The sequence below is a fragment of the Urocampus carinirostris genome, chromosome 3 (assembly GCF_059441175.1).
Source record: "Urocampus carinirostris isolate Australia breed hairy pipefish chromosome 3, RoL_Ucar_1.0, whole genome shotgun sequence".
NCBI classification, from domain to species: domain Eukaryota; kingdom Metazoa; phylum Chordata; class Actinopteri; order Syngnathiformes; family Syngnathidae; genus Urocampus; species Urocampus carinirostris.
This window is the reverse complement of record NC_142351.1, coordinates 4988314-5010778: the sequence shown is the minus strand read 5'-3', so window position 1 is coordinate 5010778 and position 22465 is coordinate 4988314. Positions and strand designations below refer to the sequence as shown.

At 44.6% G+C, this 22465-nt stretch overlaps 2 protein-coding genes across 2 annotated transcripts in view; both read right to left on the bottom strand.

The window, feature by feature from the left end:
* The window catches only part of LOC148368423 (uncharacterized), a 219507-nt gene that overhangs the window by 62740 nt on the left and 134302 nt on the right, over positions 1-22465 (bottom strand). The window lies entirely within an intron of this gene.
* Positions 741-22154, bottom strand: LOC148368429 (uncharacterized). Its single transcript, XM_088330456.1, has 3 exons — positions 21816-22154; positions 19206-19298; positions 741-2372 (listed from the first exon to the last, which is right to left on the bottom strand). The coding sequence occupies exons 1-3, from the start codon at positions 21922-21924 to the stop codon at positions 1207-1209; spliced, it is 1368 nt and encodes a 455-aa protein (XP_088186582.1). The 5' UTR covers positions 21925-22154; the 3' UTR covers positions 741-1206.

Genomic DNA, 22465 nt, shown 5'->3' with positions numbered 1-22465 from the left:
AAAAGTCTCGCTGCAGCATTTTGTACCAGCTGACGGCTCTTGATTTTGGACTTTGGGAGACCGGAGAGTAGTGCGAGGAATAATTGCTACAATTTTGTTGTTTTCTATTTGTGATTCTCTTTTTGGAATGTATGTCACACCACCGGGGGGGAAGCTGTCGGTTAAGATGGTCAGGATGCGGCGTCGCTTCTGCACTTTGGGCTACACAAAAGCTGAGCGTGTAGCCTGCTGGAATCGTCTCCGACATCTGACTTCATGACACTCGACGACGAATATGGAGAAGCGTGGTCTTCGAAATGTTAAAGGGGAGGTGTCAACGCAAAATGCCAAGTTGGATATCGATGAGAAAGGTGTCCTCTACAGAAAAGCCGGTGACAAATGTCAGCTTGTCCTGCCAAAAGAGTATCTCCCCACTGTATTTCAAGTCCTCCACCGTGAGATGGGACATCCTGGTGTCGACAGAACACACAGCTTGATCAGAGACCGGTTTTATTGGGCCCGTATGCAGAGTGACATAGACCACTTTGTCACCAAGGTCTGTGAGTGTCTGAAGACTAAACGACCCCACAAAACAACCGGGGCCCCTGTCATGCCCATTGTATCAACACGCCCTTTCGAAATAGTGTCTGTTGATTTCACCCCCCTTAGAGACATGCAAACAAGGGTACCAGTATATCCTAGTAGTAATGGATCATTACACTCACTTGGCACAGGCCTATGCTACCAAGAAAGTGCAAAGATGGTGGTTGACAAATTGTTTAATGATTTTGCTCTGCATTGGGGTTTTGCTGAACGCATTCATCATGACATGGGTGGCCAGTTCCAGAACCGACTTCTTTCACCCAGTTACAAACATTTCCCAGACTCCCGCTCAGTGTGTGTACCGTCATAACAGAAACAATCAATTACCGTATATGACAGCAGTGATTCTTGATTTTTTATTATTTAAAACGAGCCACAGTCAAAAGTCTTCTCGCCAGTGTTGGCTCTTGTGTGTAATTTCGAGTGCCGATACGGATGAATTTTTCACCACAAAGTCAACAGGTTCAAGGCTTCTCGCCAATGTGGGTCATAATGTTTTTTTTAAGTTTCCACTCACGGTAAAACTCTGACCACAAATTGAGCAGGCGAAAGGCTTCTCACCAGTGTGGGTTCTGGTGTGTAATCTCTAATGTCCGATATGGATGATTTTTTTTTACCACAAGGTCAACTGGTCAAAGGTTTCTCATCAGTGTGGGTTCTAATGTGTTTCTTTAAGCTTCGACTTTTTGTGAATCTTTGACCGCAAACTGAGCAAGAGAAAGGCTTCTCCCCAGTGTGTATTATTTTGTGTGATTTTATGCTCCTCTTCTGAGAAAATCGTTTTCCACAAATTGAGCAGGAAAAACGCTTCTCGCCAGTGTGGGTTAGTTGATGTAATTTCAATAGTCCATTTCGAGTGAATTTTTTATCACAAACTGAGCAAGAAAAAGGCTTCTCGCCAGTGTGGGTTAGTTGGTGTAATTTCAAGTGTCCATTTCGGGTGAATCGTTTTCCACAAATTAAGCAGGCAAAAGGCTTCTCGCCAGTGTGGGTACTAATGTGTTTCTTTAAGTTTCCATTCACGGTAAAACTCTGACCACAAATTGAGCAGGCGAAAGGCTTCTCGCCAGTGTGCGTTTTTTGGTGTGATTTTAAGTTCCCATTCTGTAAGAATTGTTTTCCACAAACTGAGCAGGCAAAAGGCTTCTCGCCAGTGTGGGTTTTTTGGTGTGATTTTAAGTGTCCATTTTGGATGAATTTTTTACCGCAAACTGAACAGGAAAAAGGCTTCTCGCCAGTGTGGGTTTTTCGGTGTGATTTTAAGCTGCCGTTCTGTGAGAATCGTTTTCCACAAATTGAGCAGGAGAAAGGCTTCTCACCAGTGTGGGTTCTAATGTGTTTTGTTAAGTCCCCACAATGTATGAATGTTTTACCACAAACTGAGCAAGAAAAAGGCTTCTCGCCTGTGTGGAATTTCATATGCAACTTCATATAAGACTTGCATGGAAACGTTTTCCCACACTGAGAAAATGTGTTACCACCTTCCAACTGCGAGTCGCTTTCAGTGTTTGCGGAGTGGGACGTGTCGTCGTTATCCGTTTCCAAGTGTTGACAGGAGCTGATGCTTCGAGGCTCCCGCCAACTATTATCTTCAGGTTGACCTTCATCTTCGACAGTTGAACGGACCCCGGTCACTAGCAAGACTGGAAAATCGTCCTCTTTAACGCGAACAGGCTCCCAATCCTTTGTCTCTTGCTTAATGTGATAAGGTTTCAGATCCTCCTCCTCAATTTTAACGGCAGGCAACTCTGGTTCCTGCCGCGCAGTAGGAAGATATTTTTGGCTGACGTCTGCAAGACACAAGTCACATTTATTTGTATTGCCCTTAACTCGTTCAGTACCGAAACGTATTATTACGTTTTTAGAAGTATTGTCCCCGAGTGCCAAAACATAAAAAACATTGCCAAAAAGTAACCTATCCTGGGTACGGCTGTTGCAGGTGGCCGTTACGGTGGAGCTGGAAGGCAAAAATACCCGAGGCATGATGGTCCTGGATTATATAGACGTGCTGCATAAGGAACATGAGGAACTGCTGATGAATGCATTGAAGTAACTGGGGTTTTTCCCTCATCGGAGCAATCTTGCCACTGCTGCTTCTCGCTTAACTGTTTGGTTTCCGACTGCAGTAATCCCTCGCTGCATCGTGGTCAGGGTCGGGAGGATTACTTGAAAGACGACACCCGAAATAATTAATGATTACCCGTTGAAAAATAACCCTAGCCTCAATCCTATTTCAGAACCCTAAATTCAGTTAGCCCTTTACCATAGTTCCTATCTTTAGCTCCTGTCTTATATCATAACCATTAAATAGGTTTAAAACCCATCTTGAATGCCTAAACCATAGCACCTAACCCTACACCTTACAAAGAAACATGGCAAGAACAAAGTAATGTACAATGATTGTTGGGCTGGAGAGGGATGGACGCCACCAGGCTGTACTTGCCCAAGACACCCCACCGGAAATGGAGCCCCTGCCACCGTGTGCTTAAGGGAACTGCTCATCTACCCACCCACCACAATGATTATTATGGACTACTTTCGTATGACCCCATGAGCAAATATGCTAATAAAGGACCAAATAAACTAACCGGAAACAAGAAATAGAGAAACCAAATATGAGGTAGTTGCTTGTATCACAATGTTTAGTGTATTGAGCAAAAATAAAGGTTCTCTTTAGCACGGCGAATAAGATATGCTTTGTCACTTGTTGGATTATTAAAACGTGTCGCTGACGATGTTGTGGCTATCGCACGACTTTTCCAGATATGATGAAGTAATATAATTAGTAGAACATTGCTACTTTAACAATCACATTATTCATTGTTATAAATGCAGATCCTACTTATTCACGTATTCGAATGCCAAATTCATATTTTGGAATGTATCATTTGACATCAGCAATGGTCTTCTGACGAGTCAGCCCTTATCTATCAACCTTGGAAATACAGCGGCATCCGATTCCTTTCTTTGGCAGTTGAAGTTTCATGTTCCATTTTGCAGATCAACACCCCTTTTCTTATATTAACCGCGGTCAGCCATTTTTCGAAGCCTTGCGTGGGAGAACGCTTCCCTGATGAACCGACCCAGAATATAGTTTAATGTTATTTTGTAACTTTGTAAATAAAAGTCCTCAACTTAATTGCTCGCTTCAGGTTCTTTTTTTTTCGTGCAAATACGCAGTCTGAATCCCAGAAGTTGAACATGACATTTCTATCGTTATCTTCCGCTAATCCTGGGTCGGGTCGCGGGCACAGCAGCCTCAACAGGGATGCCCAGACCTCCATATCCCCAGCCACTTCTTCCAGCTCATCCGGCGAGATCCCGAGGCGTTCCTTGGCCTTGACGTAATCTCTCAAGCGTTTCCTGGGTCCTCCCCGGGGTTTCTTGCCAGTGGGACATGCCTGGAACACCTCCCGTGGGAGGCGTCCAGGAGCCATCTTTATCAGATGCCCGAGCCACTTTAACTGACTCCTCTCAATGCGGAGGAGAAGTGGCTCTACACAGAGTCCCTCCCGGATGACCGAACTTCTCACCTCATCACTAAGGGTGAGCCCAGCCACCCTGCGGAGGATACTCATTTCAGCCACTTGGATCCAAGATCGTACTATTTTGGTCATAAACCACAATTCATGACTGTAGGTGAGGGTAGGAACGTAGATCGACCGGTAGATCGAGAGCTTTGCCTTTCGGCTCAGCTCCCTCTTCACTACGACGGACCGGTTGAGGGTCTGCGTGATGGCAGACGCTGCACCGATTAGTCTGTCGATCTCGCGCTCCAGCCTACCTTCACTCGTGAACGAGACCCAGAGATACTTGACTTCCTCCACCTGGGGTATAATCTCCCAAATCCAGACACAGCATGCCACCCTTTTCCGGCTGGTCTCGGACTTGGAGGCACTGATCTTCATTCCGGCCGCTTCACATTCTGCTGTGAACCGCTCTAGTGAGAGCTGAAGATCACGGCCTGAGGAAGCCAACAGCACCACGTCATCTGTAAAAAGCAGAGATGTGATGCTAAGGTCCCTATAGCGGACTCCTTCCCCACCAAAGGTGCACCTAGAAATTCTGTCTATAAATGTTATGAACAAAATCGATGACAAAAGGAAGTCCTGGCAGAGTCCAATTCCCACTGGAAACAAATCCAACTTACACGGACCAGGCATACAGGGACCGCACAGCCCTGATAACACCCCACACTCCAGAAGCACCCCTCCTGAGGAACAGGGTCGAAGGCCTTCTCCGAGTCCACAGAACACATGTAGACCAGATGGGCAAACTCTCATGCACCCTCAAGGACCCAGCAGAGTGTGTAGAGCTGGTTCACGGTTCCATAGCTCGGAAGAAATCCAAACTGCTCGTCTTGAGTCCGAGATTCGAATTCCTGACATACCCTCCTCTCCAGTACCCCCGAATAGACCTTAACAGGGAGGTTGAAAAGTGTGATTCCCCTGGAATTGGAAAACACTCTTCTATCCCCCTCCTATCATAATGAAGTGCTTCGAGAGACTGGTTAAAGAGCACATCACCTCCAGTCTCCCCTCTTCATTCGACCCCTTTCAGTTTGCCTACAGGACAAACCGCTCCACCAGGGATGCCATCTCCTCTGCGCTTCACCTGAGCCTGACACACCTAGAGGAGAAGAACACCCATGTGCGGATGCTGTTCCTGGACTTCAGTTCAGCATTCAACACCATCATCCCACAACATCTGGTAGACAAAATGGGGCTTCTGGGTTTCAACACCCCCCTGCGGAACTGGCTGCTGGACTTCCTCTGTGACAGACCCCAATCTGTGCGGATAGGTCAGAACAGTTCAGATGTCATCTACCTCAGCACGGGCTCCCCCCAAGGCTGCGTCCTAAGCCCCTTGCTGTTCACCTTGATGACACACGACTGCGTCCCTAGGTCCGCCACAAACCACATCGTGAAGTATGCTGACGACACAACGGTGGTGGGCCTCATCAGGGATGACAACGACCTGGCCTACAGAGAGGAAGTGGAGCAGTTGGTGGGCTGGTGCAAGGACAACAGCCTGGTCCTGAATGTTGACAAGACTAAAGAGATCATTGTCGACTTTAGGAAAAACCAGCCCAACCATGCCCCACTTTGCATCAACAACAAGGCTGTGGAGGTTGTCAGCAGTATCAAGTTCCTAGGGGTGCACATCACAAACAAACTCACCTGGTCCGTGAACACTGCATCTCTGGTTAAGAGGGCACAGCAGCGCCTGTACTTCCTGCGGAGGATGAGGAGAGCCCACCTGCCCCCACCATCCCTCATCACATTCTACAGGGGCACCATAGAGAGTATCCTGACCAGCTGTATCTCTGTGTGGTGTGGAGGCTGCAGCGCTACCGACTGGGGTAGTGTGAGGAGGGTAACGAGGACAGCGGAGAAAATAATCGGGACTACACTTCCCTCCATTCAGGACATTGGCCAGAAGCGCTGCTTATCCCATGCTAAGAACATTACCGGGGACCCCTCTCACCCCCATCATGGACTATTCACTCTGCTAGCCTCTGGGAAGAGGTACTGCAGTGTGCGGTGCAGGACCACCAGGCTCCGCAATAGTCTAGTCCCCCTGGCCATTAGACTGTTAAATGGTCAATCTAACATATAGTTAACTTAAATCTAAACGGCTGCTAATTTGACTTTTGCACTAGTGGCAGTTTTTTTTTTTATAGCTTGCCACTCCTTGCACATTTGATCTCTGCACTATTGTTACTTACAGTGTTATTACTTACAGTGTTATTGTTTACAATATAATGGTACTGTGTACCTGACTTGTTAACCTGACTGCCCATCTTGCACATCTGGTTAGCGTCTCTTCTTGCACTATCGGCACTATGGTAAATAACACAATACAGCTTTATTTATATCTGTACACTGAAGGACACTGAGGGAAACTGTGGGAGTCAGATCCATCGACATTTCGTTCTGTATACACGTGTACTAGAATGACAATAAAGTAGATCTGAATCTGAATCTGAATCTGAAAATGGGAACCCCACTCAAGTCTGCCAGTGCAGACTTGACAACCATGACCTCCCTATTACATCCAGAGCCTTAATGAACACCGAGGGGATCTCATCAACCCCTGGGGACTTCAACTTCAGAGTCCCCTGGCTCTTCTTCCTCAGAGGAAGACGTGTCGGTGGAATTAAGAAGGTCTTCGAATGATTTTGCCCAACTAATCACAACATCCCGGGTCGAGGTCAGCAGCACCCCATCTCTACTATACACAGTGTTGATGGCACGCCGCCCTGCCCCCTCCCTCAAGACAACGGATGGTGGACCTGGATTTCCTCACAGCTGTTGGGAAGTCGCCTTTCATGGCCTCGCCTAACTTCTCTGATGCCCGAGGTTTTGCCTCGACAACTGCCGAAGACGCATTTCGCTTGGCCAGCCGATACCTGCCAGCTGCTTCCAGAGTCCCACAGGCCAGGAGGGCTAGATAAGACTCCGGTGACCAACAAAGGGTCTTGGGGTTTCCGCCACGGCAGGCACCGACTACCTTACAGCCACAGCTCCGATCAGCCGCTCAGACGATGAAGGCACGGAACGTGGTCCACTCGGACCGAATGTCCCCCGTCACCTTGAGACACAGGCAGCACGCCATCAAGTTAGCACTTGTATAGGAAATCGAAAAATACGACGTTTTTTTGAGTCAAACAAGCGCGAAGAAAGTGTTCATGATGATAAAACATTTTTTCCCAGGATTTGTTGAATAAACAAACCCAAATAACATGAGACTAAATTCAATTTTTAGATAGCGCCAAACACAAATAAATACAATTCGAATTTTCTTTTAAAAACATCTAAAGGAATCGTTTCTCATTTTCAATTTGTTTCTTTCAATAAGGAGGAAAAACAAAGTCAAGTCAAGTCACATTTATTTACATAGCCCTTAATCACAAAAATATCTCAAAGGACTGCACAGGATTACAATTACACAATTGCCTGATCTTAAACCAGCATGCGGGCAAGGAACAACTCAAAAACCTCAGTGTGAGGAAAAAAGAGAAACCTTGAGAAAGGACCTCACATGTGGTAATCCCCCGTCCAGGAATGAACAGGGTGAATCACAATTAGCATTACTGTACACGGAATAGTAAACACTAAGTAGGATGTTGAAAATGTCCGGAAACTAGTCCAGAAAGTCTATGACACAGCTTTCCATCTCCCCAAATGACCAAGACAAACCACTTCAGCACTTAAGCAGTTTCTTAGAATGATACTTGCAATTTTTTTACCGTGCTTTTTTTTTTTTTTTTTAAACATGCGACAAAGAAAGGGGGGGATTCAAAATAGCAACACAGCATTGCAGTGTTAGGGAATATATTCCCTGCTCGAGTCATTTATTCAAAGTCCAGTCTTCATTGTTCATAAGTGGTATTCTTATTTTCCCATAAAGTCTATGCATTTTTCCCCTTCGTCTGTGAATTGGGTCTCCTGTATTCTTATTGGCCCTCTCCAATAGGGCTGCGGGATTTTGAGAAAAAAAAAATGGCCATTTTTCAGACCAGTATTGCGATTTCGCTGCGATTGTTGAATTTACAAGAATGGTGCATTTTCTGTGCTGGTTTTGCTATTTCTGTAAGTATTTAACCCTTGGATGCATGAGCTACCAGTACATACAAGAGAAGTTTGTGATTAGTGGGAAAAAATAAAAATACTAATGGCATCATGGCATACACATGTTTTATTAGGAATACTTAATATGACAGTATTACAATTTTCTGATTTTCAAAGACCTTGAGGAACCCACAGGATCATATTTTATCCCAGTGTGCATTCAAGAGTTAATACTAGTGACAGGGCCATCAGACTGTTGGGAAGCTAAGACGTGTCTGCATGATGTCACCAGTCACCCTTAGAAAAGTTCCAAATACTAATGTTTCGTTTATCGGATCGTGATCAAGTTGGACAAGGTCCCAGGTAAGGCTTCACAGAGGCTTACGGCAGGTGACATTTCCGCTTACTGGCTTTAGAAACTTTCTGTCTGCTTTTGGGCTAAATCTTTCACGATTTGCAACTTCTATTTTGATGAATGTTTGACCACAAACCGAGCAGGCAAAAGTCTTCTCGCCAGTGTGGGTTCTTGTGTGTAATGTCTAGCGCCGATATGGATGAATTTTTCACCAAAAAGTCAGCAGGTCAAAGGCCTCTCGGCAGTGTGGGTTCTAATGTGTTTCTTTAAGCTTCCACTCACAGTAAAACTCTGACCACAAATTGAGCAGGAAAAAGGCTTCTCGCCGGTGTGGGTTTTTAGGTGTGATTTTAAATTCCCATTCTGTGAGAATTGTTTTCCACAAATTGAGCAGGCGAAAGGCTTCTCCCCAGTATGAATGTGTGTGTGTCTTTTCAGGCTCCCACTATCAGGGAATCTTTTACCACAAATTGAACAGACAAAAGGTTTCTCGCCAGTGTGGGTTAGTGTGTGTTTTTTTAGGCTCCAACTCTTGGTGAATCTTTGACCGCAAACTGAGCAGGCAAAAGGCTTCTCCCCAGTATGAGTTCGTGTGTGTCTTTTTAGGCTCCCACTATCAGGGAATCTTTTACCACAAACAAAGCAGAAAAAAGGCTTCTCGCCAGTGTGGGTTCGGGTGTGTACATTCAAGTTTCCTTGTTGGGAGAATTGTTTTCCACAAATTGAGCAGGAGAAGGACTTCTCCCCAGTGTGGGTTAGACTGTGTTGTTTTAAGGTACATCTCAAGGTAAATCTTAGGCCACAAACTAAGCAGGCAAAAGGCTTCTCCCCAGTGTGGGTTAGTTGATGTAATTTCAATTTTCCATTTTGGGTGAATTTTTTACCGCAAACTGAGCAAGCAAAAGGCTTCTCCCCAGTGTGAGTAAGTGTGTGTTTTTTTAATTCCCCACTCTGGATGAATCGTTTTCCACAAATTGAGCAGACAAAGGGCTTCTCACCAGTGTGGGTTCTGGTGTGTTTCTTTAAGCTCCCACTGTCAATGAATCTATTATCACAAACTGAGCAGGCAAAATGCTTCTCGCCAGTGTGGGTTCTCGTGTGTTTTTTTAAACTCCCTTTGTCAATGAATCTTTTATCACAAACTGAGCAAGCAAAAGGCTTCTCGCCAGTGTGGGTTCTGGTGTGTATTTTTAAGCTCCCACTCATGGTGAATGTTTGACCGCAAACTGAGCAGGCAAAAGGCTTCTCGCCAGTATGAATTCGTGTGTGTCTTTTTAGGCTCCCACTCTCAGGGAATCTTTTACCACAAACTGAGCAGACAAAAGGCTTCTCGCCAGTGTGGGTTCGAATGTGGACATTCAAGTTTCCTTGTTGGGAGAATCGTTTTCCACATATTGAGCAGGCCAAAGACTTCTCCCCAGGGTGGGTTAGTTCATGTTGTTTTAAGGTCCATCTAAAGGCAAATCTTAGATCACAAATTAAGCAGGCAAAAGGCTTCTCTCCAGTGTGGGTTAGTTGGTGCAATTTCAATTGTCCATTTTGGGTGAATTTTCTACCGCAGACTGAGCAAGAAAAAGGCTTCTCCCCAGTGTGGGTTCTTGTGTGCATTTTTAAGCTCCCACTCTCAGTGAATCTTTTACCACAAACTGAGCAGGCAAAAGGCTTCACCCCGGTGTGGGACATTGTGTGTTGTTTTAAAGTCCACCTCAAGGTAAATCTCAGACCACAAACTGAGCAGGAAAAAGGCTTCTCGCCAGTGTGGGTTCTGGAGTGTAATTTTAAGCTCCAACTTCTAGTGAATCTTTGACCGCAAACCGAGCAGGCGAAAGGCTTCTCCCCAGTGTGGGTAAGTGTGTGTTGTTTCAAGGTCCATTTCAAGGTAAATTTTAGACCACAAACTGAGCAGGCAAAAGGCTTCTCGCAAGCATGGGTTAGTTGGTGTAATTTCAATTGTCCATTTTGGGTAAATTTTTCATCGCAAACTGAACAAGAAAAAGGCTTTTCGCCAGTGTGGGTTAGTGTGTGTTTTTTTAAGTTACCACTATCAATGAATCTTTGACTGCAAACTGAGCAGGCAAAAGGCTTCTCGCCAGTGTGGGTTCTAGTGTGTTTTTTTAAGCTCCCATTGTCAATGAATCTTTTATCACAAACTGAGCAGGCAAAAGGCTTCTCGCCAGTGTGGGTTCTCGTGTGTTTTTTTAAACTCCCTTTGTCAATGAATCTTTTATCACAAACTGAGCAAGAAAAAGGCTTCTCGCCAGTGTGGGTTCTGGTGTGTATTTTTAAGCTCTCACTCTTGGTGAATCTTTGACCGCAAACTGAGCAGGCAAAAGGCTTCTCCCCAGTATGAATTCGTGTGTGTCTTTTCAGGCTCCCACTCTCAGGGAATCTTTTACCACAAACAGAGCAGGCAAAAGGCTTTTCACCAGTGTGGGTTCTATTGTGTTTTGTTAAACTCCCACTCTCTGCGAATCTTTTATCGCAAAGTGAGCAGGCAAAAGGCTTCTCGCCAGTGTGGGTTCTAATGTGTTTTTTTAAGTTTCCACTCTCTGTGAATCTTTTATTGCAAACTGAGCAAGGAAAAGGCTTCTCACCAGCGTTGAATTTCATATGCAACTTCATATAAGACTTGCGTTGAAACGTTTCCCCACCCTGAGAACATGTGTTACCACCTTCCGACTGCGAGTTGCTTTCAGCATATGCAGAGTGGGATTTGTCATCGTATTCCGTTTTCACGTGTTGAGGGGAGCTGATGCTTAGAGGCTCCTGCCAACCTTTAGATTCAGAATGACCTTGATCTTCGACGGTCACTACCAAGACTGGAAAATTGTCCTCCTCTTTAAGAGGCTCCCCATCCTCTGTCTCTTGCTTAACGTGACAGGGCTTCAGATCTTCCTCCTCCTCCTCCTCAATTTTAACGGCAGGCAAGTCTGGTTCCTGCCGCGCAGTAGGAAGATATTTTTGGCTGACGTCTGCAAGACACAAGTCACATTTATTTGTATTGCCCTTAACTCCTTCAGTACCGTTACGTAACGTTTTCAAATGCATTGTCCCCGAGGGCCAAAATGTAAAAAAATGATAAAGGCTTAGGCGCTGCTGATCAGTAAGTATTAGGCCTCTGGGAATTAAATCACCACTAGATGGTAGGAGTGGCTTTGATCAGATTTCTTTGTCAACAACATAATGCCGCGTTTTGTTCCTGTTTACGCCGTATTACCCTGTAGGGAGGTGAGTAAGCGCCGGCGTATATGCAGAGTAAGCGCAGTGTGACAAGAAAATGAAAGATATAAGTACAGACTGTTAACGCTTCAAATCTTTATTCTTTCTAAAGAAAATGACCAAGGGCCTTTGTTGCGATGACGTATCGTAGGACCCTGCCATCACCATGACGACCTGATTCATGTGATCACGTCACCCGAGGCACCAGGGGCTGAGAATTCATGCATAAGTTTAGTGTTCTTGCAATCAAATGTTATTTTTCAAGCTAAGTGTCCTTGTGTTAATGGAAAGTATTGATATTCTAGGTATTGAAAATATACATAAAAAAAAGCACCAAGGCGAAACTTCTGATAGATATAGATTGATACTTTATTCATCCCTGTAGGGGAATTCACACTTTCAGCAGTATCCTTGTGTTGAAAAATAAAATAATAAAATACAAGAAATAGAATACAAAAATACCCAATATAACGTGTTGTTATATAGTATTTATATAGTGCTCCGGAAAATACACACTGTAATAAAAAAAGGGTAATATGCAAATGTATGGGAGGGGTTTAATGTGCGCTTTTACTCCCCCAGGTGTAGTTAAAGAGCCTCATGGCATGAGGAAGAAATGATCTCCTCGGTCTGTCCGTGGAACAAGACTGTGACAGAAGTCTGTCGCTGAAGCTGCTCTTCTGTTTGGAGATGATGCTGTGTAGTGGATTTGATGAATTGTCCATGATTGACCGCAGCTTGTTCAGTGCCCGTCTCTCAGCTACAGTTGTCAGGCTGTTAGGCAAGTTAACGACCTCGGCACCCAAGTTGGTCATGCTTTCGTCCCACCAGAGGAAAGGGCACACAACAAAGCAGCCGTGTCACTTGGGTCAGGGTGACACAACACACTCTTCTGTTCGAAACCAGGGCCCGACAGCTTTCACTGGTTTGCCCCTGCCGCATCATACGGGTACCCTGCCCATCCCTTAGAACATGTCCGAACATCCCACTATCCTTTCACAACACCTCTCCACAACTTGCCACTGCAGAGGAAACACTTGCGGATCTGGGCCCAACTGACTTGTATATTTTCACCGATGGTTCCACCCTCAACGGTACGGAGAATGGAGGAGCCGGAGTGGTCATCTTTAAAGGCAACACACTAATCCACTCCTGGCATGCGCCTTTATCAGTTCTTTTCAGGCCGAAAAGTCTGCCATGATCGCTGCAATCGCCTGGCTAGACCACAATAATGACTGGTCTTCAGCCTCCATCATCACAGATTGCAAGTCCCTCCTCCAAGCTCTCTCCAACCCTAATATAACAGACCCCTCCCTCCCGTCCCTTAACTCCTCAATTGCGGCCTTCTCCCCATCCAAGAGCATCCGGCTTATCTGGGTCCCGGGTCATTGCAACCTCCCGGGTAACGACCTTGCAGACGAGCATGCTAAATTAGGCTCCGCCCTCCCTCAACCTACCGCCCCACTAGACTCACAAACTCGGCTCGCCATTATTCGCAGGAGCTGCAAACCCCCCCCTATCTACCCACCCACGTCTCATTTCTCTTACCTCTTCCCACCACAACCCGGAGGAAGAATCCCAGCTCTCAAAGAAAGACCTTGTCGATCTTATACGATTCCGGTCTGGTCATCACCCCTCCCTCCAAAGATGCCAACATTTGACGGAGAAATGCGAAGACGATCGGAGCCGTCTCTGCGGTGAGGACGAAGAATCGGCCGAGCATCTCTGGCTACGGTGCCCTGCACTCCAGTCTGCCCGATACCACCGCCAGCTGGGATTCTCCTTCGGAGAACTACAGAGCCTCCCACAAGCGAGTCTAGCGCTACTAAGTATTATCCTTAGGCGCCTCGAGTGACTCAACAACAACACCTCTCCACTCATTCCTAGATAGATAGATAGATAGATAGATACTTTATTCATCCCCTAAGGGAAATTCACATCCTATCACCAACAAGAGCTCTAGCTTCCACTACATTCAGACCACTTTCCTGCAGTGCACTCATAACACCAGCCATCCATCCACCTTCCATTTACTTCTGCTCTGTAGATCCTCTTCAACATTCGCTCCTCATCCATCCTCTCCATGTGTCCAAACCAACCGAGTACTCTATTATCCATATGCTTGCTCAATTCAACTACTACTCCAGTTCTGTCTCTCAAAATTTCATTTCTCAATCTATCCAATCTTGTCACTCCTAACATACTCCTCAAAGACTTCATCCCAAAAACATTAAATTTCCTTCTCAAATCTGCATTCAGGCTCCAAGTCTCTGCACTATACAACACAGTTGGCACAATCACTGCTTCCTTGATTCACTCTGTGCAAACCCTCGCACTCCATACCACCAACTGAAGCCACATCACAACCCAAGTCCCTAAAGCTTTCAATTTCTTGCAGCACCTGTCCATGCAACCTTATTTCTAACGCCGTGCCCACTACATCACGTGAACACCTCATCACCTTACTCCTCTCAACATTCACACATAACTTACGCCTATCACACACTCTTCCAAACTCCTTTACCAACCTCCTCAATGTTTCTTCAGAATCAGCCACAAACGTTGTGTCATCTGCAAACAACAACTGACTCACCTGCCACACCGTTCCACTGTTATCCATCATCTTTACGACTCTGCCAAATACTATTATATTCACCTCTCTCACCAAACCATCCATGTACACATTAAACAGCCATGGTGACATCACACACCCCTGTCTCACACCAGTCAACACAGGGAAACACTCACTTGTCTCACTCCCTACTCTTACACATGTTCTGCTGTTCACATAAAAACAATTCAATTCAATGCTTCCAACAAATTTACGCTAATTCCATACATTACCATCACCTGCCACAACGACTCTCTATCGACCCTGTCATAAACCTTTTCCAATTCAATGAAAGCCAAATAAACATCCTTAACTTTGCAAAATATTTCTCACACACCTATCATACTGCAAACACCTGATCCACACATCCTCTTCCTTTCCTGAAACCACGCTGCTCCTCCATCACCACCTCATCTGTTCTTCCTCTCACTCTCTTAATCAAGACTCTTCCATACAGCTTACCCGGCACAGACAAAAAAAACGATACCCCTCGAATTGCTACATTCATACTTATCACCTTTACGATTAAACAATGGCACCACACATGCACTACACCAATCAACAGGAACCACACCACTTAAAAAGCATACATTTAACAAGCGTACTAACCAGTCAAGCATAGCCGTGCCACCTTTCTTCAAGCATTCAGCAGAACAACCATCCAACCCAAGCGCCTTGCCCCCTTTCGTTTCTTTCACTGCCGCTTGCACCTCCCATGTTTCCAAACGCTTCACATTTAAATCACCCAACACAGGCAATCACCCCATATCACCAATCGCCTCGACTCTCACTTCTCTCCCATCCTCCACATTCAGCAACTCCTCAAAATACTCTGCCGAGCTCGTCCTGACTGCACTACCGCAAACCAGCAATCTATTGTCCTTATCTTTCACTTTCTCTTCCTTTCCAGGCTTGCTCTTTCTTACTCTTTTCACTTCTTTCCAGAACTCTTTTCTCCAAGTTCACTCCTATCTTTCGACACAATTCATCATTTGCTTTCCTTTTTGCTACTTCCACAACCACTTTTACCCACCTTTTATTCACTTTATACCTTTCATACGCAACACCACTCTTATCTTGCAGCCACTCCTCAAAGGCATGTCTCTTCTCTGTCACAGCCTCGGAGACCTCATCATTCCACCATCACTTTCATTCCTAATACCTTGACCAACTTTTGTCATTCCACACACTTCTTTCACACTCCAGAACACTGCCTCGTTAAACCACTTCCATTCCATTTTCACACTCTCCACTTTTCTTCTACTAATTCGTTCATACTCTTCCCCTATCGTCTCTTTAAACTCGATTCTTTTCTGCCTTATTCAACTCTGACAGTTTCACCTCTTCCTTCACACTCTTCTTATAACTAGCCCTCCATGATCCATCTATTCTCCGTATTCCTTCCACATAAAAATGATCAGACATACCACTCATATCCCCTCTATAAACACGCACATCCAACAATCTACTTAACATCCCTTTCCTAACCACTACATAATCCATCAGTGCTCTGTCCACCATCTCAACACCATCAACTTCGACAAAGGTATACTTATTCACGTCCCTCTTTTTAAACAATGTATTTGCAATCACCAACTCATTTTCCACACATAACTCAATCAATTTCTTCCCACTATCATTTCTTACTGGTACTCGCTATGTGCCAATCACATTTTCAACCGGTCCATCACCCACTCTAGCATTCAGGTCACCTAGTATTACCACTTTCCAGCCTTCTTTCGCACTTGCCACACATTCGGACAAATCCTTCCAGAACTCTCTCTCCTCAGCACTTCTTTCTGAACCAGGTCCATATACACTTACAGAATAAACATCCATACTTCGACACCCCACTTTAACCTCACCCACATCAATCTGGAAGATATCTCTTTCCACTCCACCAGTTTTTCTTTTGTTTTCTCACTCACAAGCACAGCCACTCCTTCTCTGGCATGTCCAGCCGTAACTCCAGACTTTTTATCATGCATAGGTGTATGGTAAATACCTGAGGTCGCCGTTCAGCTACAGACTCACTCTATAAACTGAGGAGGGGGAGGCGTGTGCGTGTTTATCAAGAGCTCGTGGTGTGGAGACAGACTATTAAGAAGCACTGTTCAGATTCAGATCTACTTTATTGTCATTCTAGTACACGTTTATACAGAACGAAATGTCGATACATCTGACCCGCACAGTTTCCTTGAATGTACAGATATAAGTAAAAGTTGTATTGTATTATGGCTACGTATAGTATTTTACCATAGTGCCGATAGTGCAAGAGGAGTAGCTAACCAGATGTGCAAAATGGGCAGTCAGGTTAACAAGTCAGGTAAACAGTAACATTAACACTGTAACAAAAACGCTGTAAGTCCAATTGTGCAGAGAGCAAATGTGCAAGGAGTGGCAAGCTATAAAGAACAGCCAGTAGTGCAAAAAGTTCACCTGACGTGGAGTTTTTATTACTGAAATGTTGTCCCTATTATCTACCGAAGGAATTTACTGCTGTGTTTTTGATCGCTGTTTACATCCCCCGCGAGCCAACTACGCTGCAGCACTCGACACACTCCATGGCGCCATCACTGTGCTGGAGACTGCTCACCCTGATGCTGTCACCGCCAGTGACTTCAACCAGTGCAATTTACTCACTGTATTTCCTAAATATTACCAACATGTGGACATTCCCACCTGCGAAGAGAACACACTCGATCAGGTTTGCGCTAACGTTCGTGATGCATACATGGCTTAACCCCGCCCCAACTTTGGACTTTCTGATCATATCTCTCTGTTTATGTACCCGGCCTACAGTCAAAAACTGTAACAAAAACGATTATAAAACATATAAATCTCTGGAATTCAGAAACGGAGTTTACTCTGCAGGACTGCTTTTCCACAACAGACGGGGATGTTTTTAAAGCTGCAGCCACTCTGGACGACTCTTCTGTCAGTATAAAAGATTATGCTGAGTATGTGACTGGGTACATTAGCACTTTTGTTGACAATATCGTACCCACCATAAGAGTCAGGAAGTTTCCAAACCAGAAGCCCTGGATAAAATCTCAGGTACGCCGCATGATGCGTGCTCGATGTAATGCACACATATCAGGCAAAGAGGCAGAGTACAAAGCTGCTAAGTACAGACTGAGGAAAACTATTACAGCGGCAAAGAGACCGTACAGAGAGAAACTTGATGGCTTCGACTCCACCACTGACTCTGGGCGAATGTGGAGAGGCCTGCAGCACATCACAGACTACAAGACCACCACCAGCACAATTAGCTCTGTAGAGAGCCTGCCAGACGACCTCAATGCATACTACACCCGCTTTGAGGCCACAAACTGCGACGCAAAGACACGCGCACACACCTGGCCTACCGGAACCCTCTCACCACCAATAGTTTCATCAGGTCAAGTACTCAGAGTCTTGAAGAAAATCAACCCCCACAAAGCAGCAGGACCAGACAACATCCCTGGCCTTGCTCTCAGAGTATGCGCCAATGAGCTGGCATTTTTTTTACCTCCATCTTGAACCTCTCCCTCAGCCAAAGAACAGTTCCCTCCTGCTTCAAGACCATAACCATTGCCCCCCTCCCTAAGAAGACCCCCCCAACTGCCTGAACGACTACAGACCGGTAGCACTCACTCCAATAATTATGAAGTGCTTTTGAGAAAGTAGTTCCACCTCACATCCAGAGCAGCATCCCAGACAACCTGGACCTCCTACAGTATGCCTATAGACCAACAGAACCACCTCAGATGCCATCACAGCTGTTCTTCATAATTACCTGTCCCACCTGGAAAACAAAGACTCCTATATCAGAATGCTTTTTGTAGTTTACAGCTCTGCCTTCAATACGCTCATCCCCCATAAACTCACCCACAAACCATCCACAATCGGTTTGCACCCCACCCTCTGCGACTGCCTCCCGGACTTTCCAACACCCTCTACGCCTGCAGATAGAGTTTAAGAACGTTCAGAGGATCACCAGGAATCCATTGCCCTCTCTGCAGAGCATATACCACCGCAGAGTTCACAGGAGGGCTGCCTCCATCATTAAGGACCCCACCCACCCGCAACACGGACTGTTTACACTCCAAACCTCAGGACGGTAACTCTTTTTAATCCCTCTGCGATCAGACTCTTAAACGGCTGCTGATCGAACAATACACCACAGACATCTTCAGCACACTACAGACACTTTAAACTGGACCATACTTGGACTATTTTTGCACTAGAGTCACTTTCAACTGTGTTTTATCTTATTTTTTATCTTAATACCTTAACTCACCTTGAGTTAATGTTTTATTTGTATCTTTTGATGTCCGAAATATTCTTTTATGTATACATGTATATAGTTTCTTAGAATAATTACGCTGGCAACTGTGTGGACAGCAAAGAAAGAATTTCATTGTGCAGGGTATTGTGGTTCTTTACTGTGCATATGACAATAAACTTTGAATCTCTTGAATATCAGAATTCTGGACTGAGATTTTAACACCTATTGTTTTCTTTTATTGATGTTGACTATGTTTTGTGTACCTTTACCCAATGCTAAATCTATTGCAACCTGTTCATTCTGGAAAGGGAGTTACCACTTGTGAGGCCCTTTCTCAAAGTTTCTCATTTTCCTGGTGCTGAGGTTTTGAGTGTTTCCTTGCCCGCATAACGGTTTCAGATCAGGGAATGGTGTCATTGTAACCTGTGCAGTCCTTTGAGACATCTTGTGATTAAGGCCTATACAAATAAATGTGACTTGACTTGAAAGAATGAGCTAGACAGAAGCCCGGACCTTCCTCGAAGGGAAAGTACGGTGGACGTCAACGGCCAAATACGAGATGTCAAAGACGTTGCAGAAAGTAAAACGACCAACCTGCTCTGTTCAACACAACTCGGAGTATCTTGTAAACAGCTCCTGGCAACTCTGGTTCCTGACACGCAGTAGGAAGATATTCTTCACCGATGTCTGCAACACACAATTCAAATCGCATTTATTTGTGACGCCTTTTTTCAAAGAAAGTCACAAAGGGACGCACAGAACACAGAGGGTTCCTACAGCTTAAGGTAAGTTAAATTCAATACTTTTTGAATGCCTTTGGATGTCAAATTTAAGACAAAATTGACAAAAAACACTACATGAATAAACACATATTTATCTCATCTCATCTCATTGGCCGTACCGCTTATCCTCATTAGGGTCGCGGGGGGGCTGGAGCCCATCCCAGCCATCTCTGGGCAGTGGGCAAGGGACACCCTGAACTGGTTGCCAGCCAATCGCAGGGCACACAGGGACAGACAACTCATTCGCTCATTCACACCTAGGGACAATTTTGGACCGGCCAATTCACCTGAAATGCATGTTTTTTGGAACGTGGGAGGAAACCGGAGTGCCCGGAGGAAACCCACGCAAGCACGGGGAGAACATACAAACTCCGCACAGGAAGTCTGGAGCTGGATTTGAACCCACGACAGGTTCCCATGACATGAACTGTGCCGCACAAGCGCTAACCACTGCGCCGCCGTGCTGCCACATATTTATTGTATTTCATTTTTTAATGACATTTTGGTCCAGTTGCAAACGTTTGACCTGAAAAACAGCACTCTCCAGAGTCTAAGACATTTAAGCAGGTTGCAATGGGTGTTGCAAGGGCCTCAGCGCATAATACACAGTCAACTTCAACAATAAATATAGAGTCAGTTATAGAAAACCATTTACTGATGGAGAATGTATTAAAGAAGCGTCTGTGTGTCTCAGTCGGATGCGGAAATTATAATTCACGCGTTTGTTACCTCCCGTCTCAATTACTGTAATGCACTACTCTCGGGTCTCCCGAAGTCTAGAATCAAGTCTCTTCAGCTGGTACAAAATGCCGCAGCGAGGCTTTTAACAAGGACAAAAAAGTCCGATCACATAACACCGATTTTGGCGAACCTGCATTGGCTCCCAGTTAGCCTTAGATGTGATTTCAAGGTTCTCTTAGTATTATACAAAATCATACATGGACTTGCTCCCTCTTATCTTTCAGATCTGATTTCCCCCTATGTCCCGGTCCGAAGCCTACGATCTGAGAGTGCCGGTCTTCTGGTGATCCCAAGAGCAAAGAAGTGTTCTGCTAATTCGAGAGCGTTCTCCATCCGGGCACCGGTGCTGTGGAATGCTCTTCCCCCTGAGATCCGATCTGCAACCTCAGTGGAAATGTTCAAATCTAAACTTAAAACTCACTTCTACTCCATAGCATATGAATAACCTACTCTTCTCGTCGGCTGAAAAATAGTCTGTGTAATATAGTGTAATAATCTGTGAAGCCCTTTGAGACTCTTCGTGATTTAGGGCTATACAAATAAAAATGACTTGACTGTGCGTGTTTCAAGTTTTGATGTTTTCATTGATGAATGACAAGGTAGCTGTCCATATCACTTGTTTTTTTATCGTAGTTTTTTGTTGATGGAGAATGGTTGATTCTCAAGGATGTCTACAGGCTTTTCCTCAAGTTGCTCACATTCATTTTTTAGTTTATTGATGGACAAGAATAGCAGAAGATGAATTGGTCAGTTATACGATTTCAATGTCTAACCATGTTGTGTTATTTGGACTGGAGTAAAATGACAGCTCTGTTGGATATAAAAAAATGGTTGTGCGAGTCATTAATCTTGGTGTGGCACACTGATTTACAAGGACATTTGAAAGTGGCACGCCACACCAAAAAGGTTGCTGACCCCTGGTGTATAGTGTAAAGAAGAGGCGAGCCGTTTCTTTTGAAACGAATGTGGAATAAGAAGGCTTGATGCGGCTGGGAAAATGGTCGGAACGTTTTTTTTTCACCCACTTGCTAGTCACCTAACGCTTCCATATGTAAGTTAAACTTAACTGAATTTATCTTTATAGAGCATATTATTTTATGATTTTTTTTCATTTTTTTGCACAAAACAATACAGGTTACAAACATTTTCTTTGCTATTTTCCCATGACTTTCCTGATTATTTTTTTAAATTGACTTTCTCTTCATTTTTTCTCTTTTGAATCTTGTTTTCCTATTTTTACCCCTCGCCCCTTTTCTCCTTGTCCTCAATTTTCCATTTGATAGTTCTCTTTCTGTTGTTTTTCTAGCTTTTTGTTTCTGTTTTTCTTGTTTTATTCTCAATTTTCTCCTTATATTTTGTATCTTCTTTTTTTGTTTTTTGTTATGCTCGCCTCTTACCTAATTTTTATTGCTTTTTTTTTGTTTTTTAATTAGGTCTATTTTATGTTTTTATGCTTTTAAGTTGTTTTGTGCAAACTGATATATTACAATTAATCATATATGCGTTAAATCAACAAAACAATCTAAAGATACAAGATGTCATATGCGCGCCCAGACTGCCCTCATTACTACATCCACTTTTATTTGGGTGGGCAGAGCGCGTCCGTGGGTGAGGGACCAGCCACCCCCCCACAGGTAACACCCGTGATGTCAAGGACGTAGCAGAAGCAAAAATGACCAACCTCCCCCGAGCTGCTTGGAAACAGCGTCCGGTCGTCGACATTCTCGCTCGGTCTCCTCCTTGGCTCCCCGAAGCTTCTCTTTAACAGGCCCTTCCTCACTGGAGCACATTTTCCCCGCGTTTGTAGCTCAACGAAAAAACACCACAAGGTGTCGCTCCAACTCGGGAGTAAAAGGGACAAACCTTCGAAAAGGAGTGCAAAGTGATACTTCTGTCGAGCTTACGTCGTTTTAAGTCGACTACAGGACTTTTGGTAGTTTTCTCGACATTCTATTGTTCGGCGGTGGTACGGCAGCCATGACACCTTCTCCTTCTAAACACAGCTGCAAAGAATTGTGGGACACAGATACAAACAGAGGACTGGATAGGTCAGTGTGCTGTAGCAGCCCGCTAACTAGCGTGCCCACATGGCGGCCATTTTGGTAGGGGCAACTTCGCGCAATGGATGTACATTGAAAATAAATCACAACTGCTCATTTTAAAGCTGTTTTTCAAGCGGGTAACTTGTTGTTATCAACGTCAACACTTGCTCTTATAACGAACAATTAACTTAAAAATATTTTAGAACTAAAAAATGTTTTTGAAACATTTTTATAAACCATCATAGAAGTTCATATTTAACACTGTGTAACGGGTGTCCTAATAACTTTA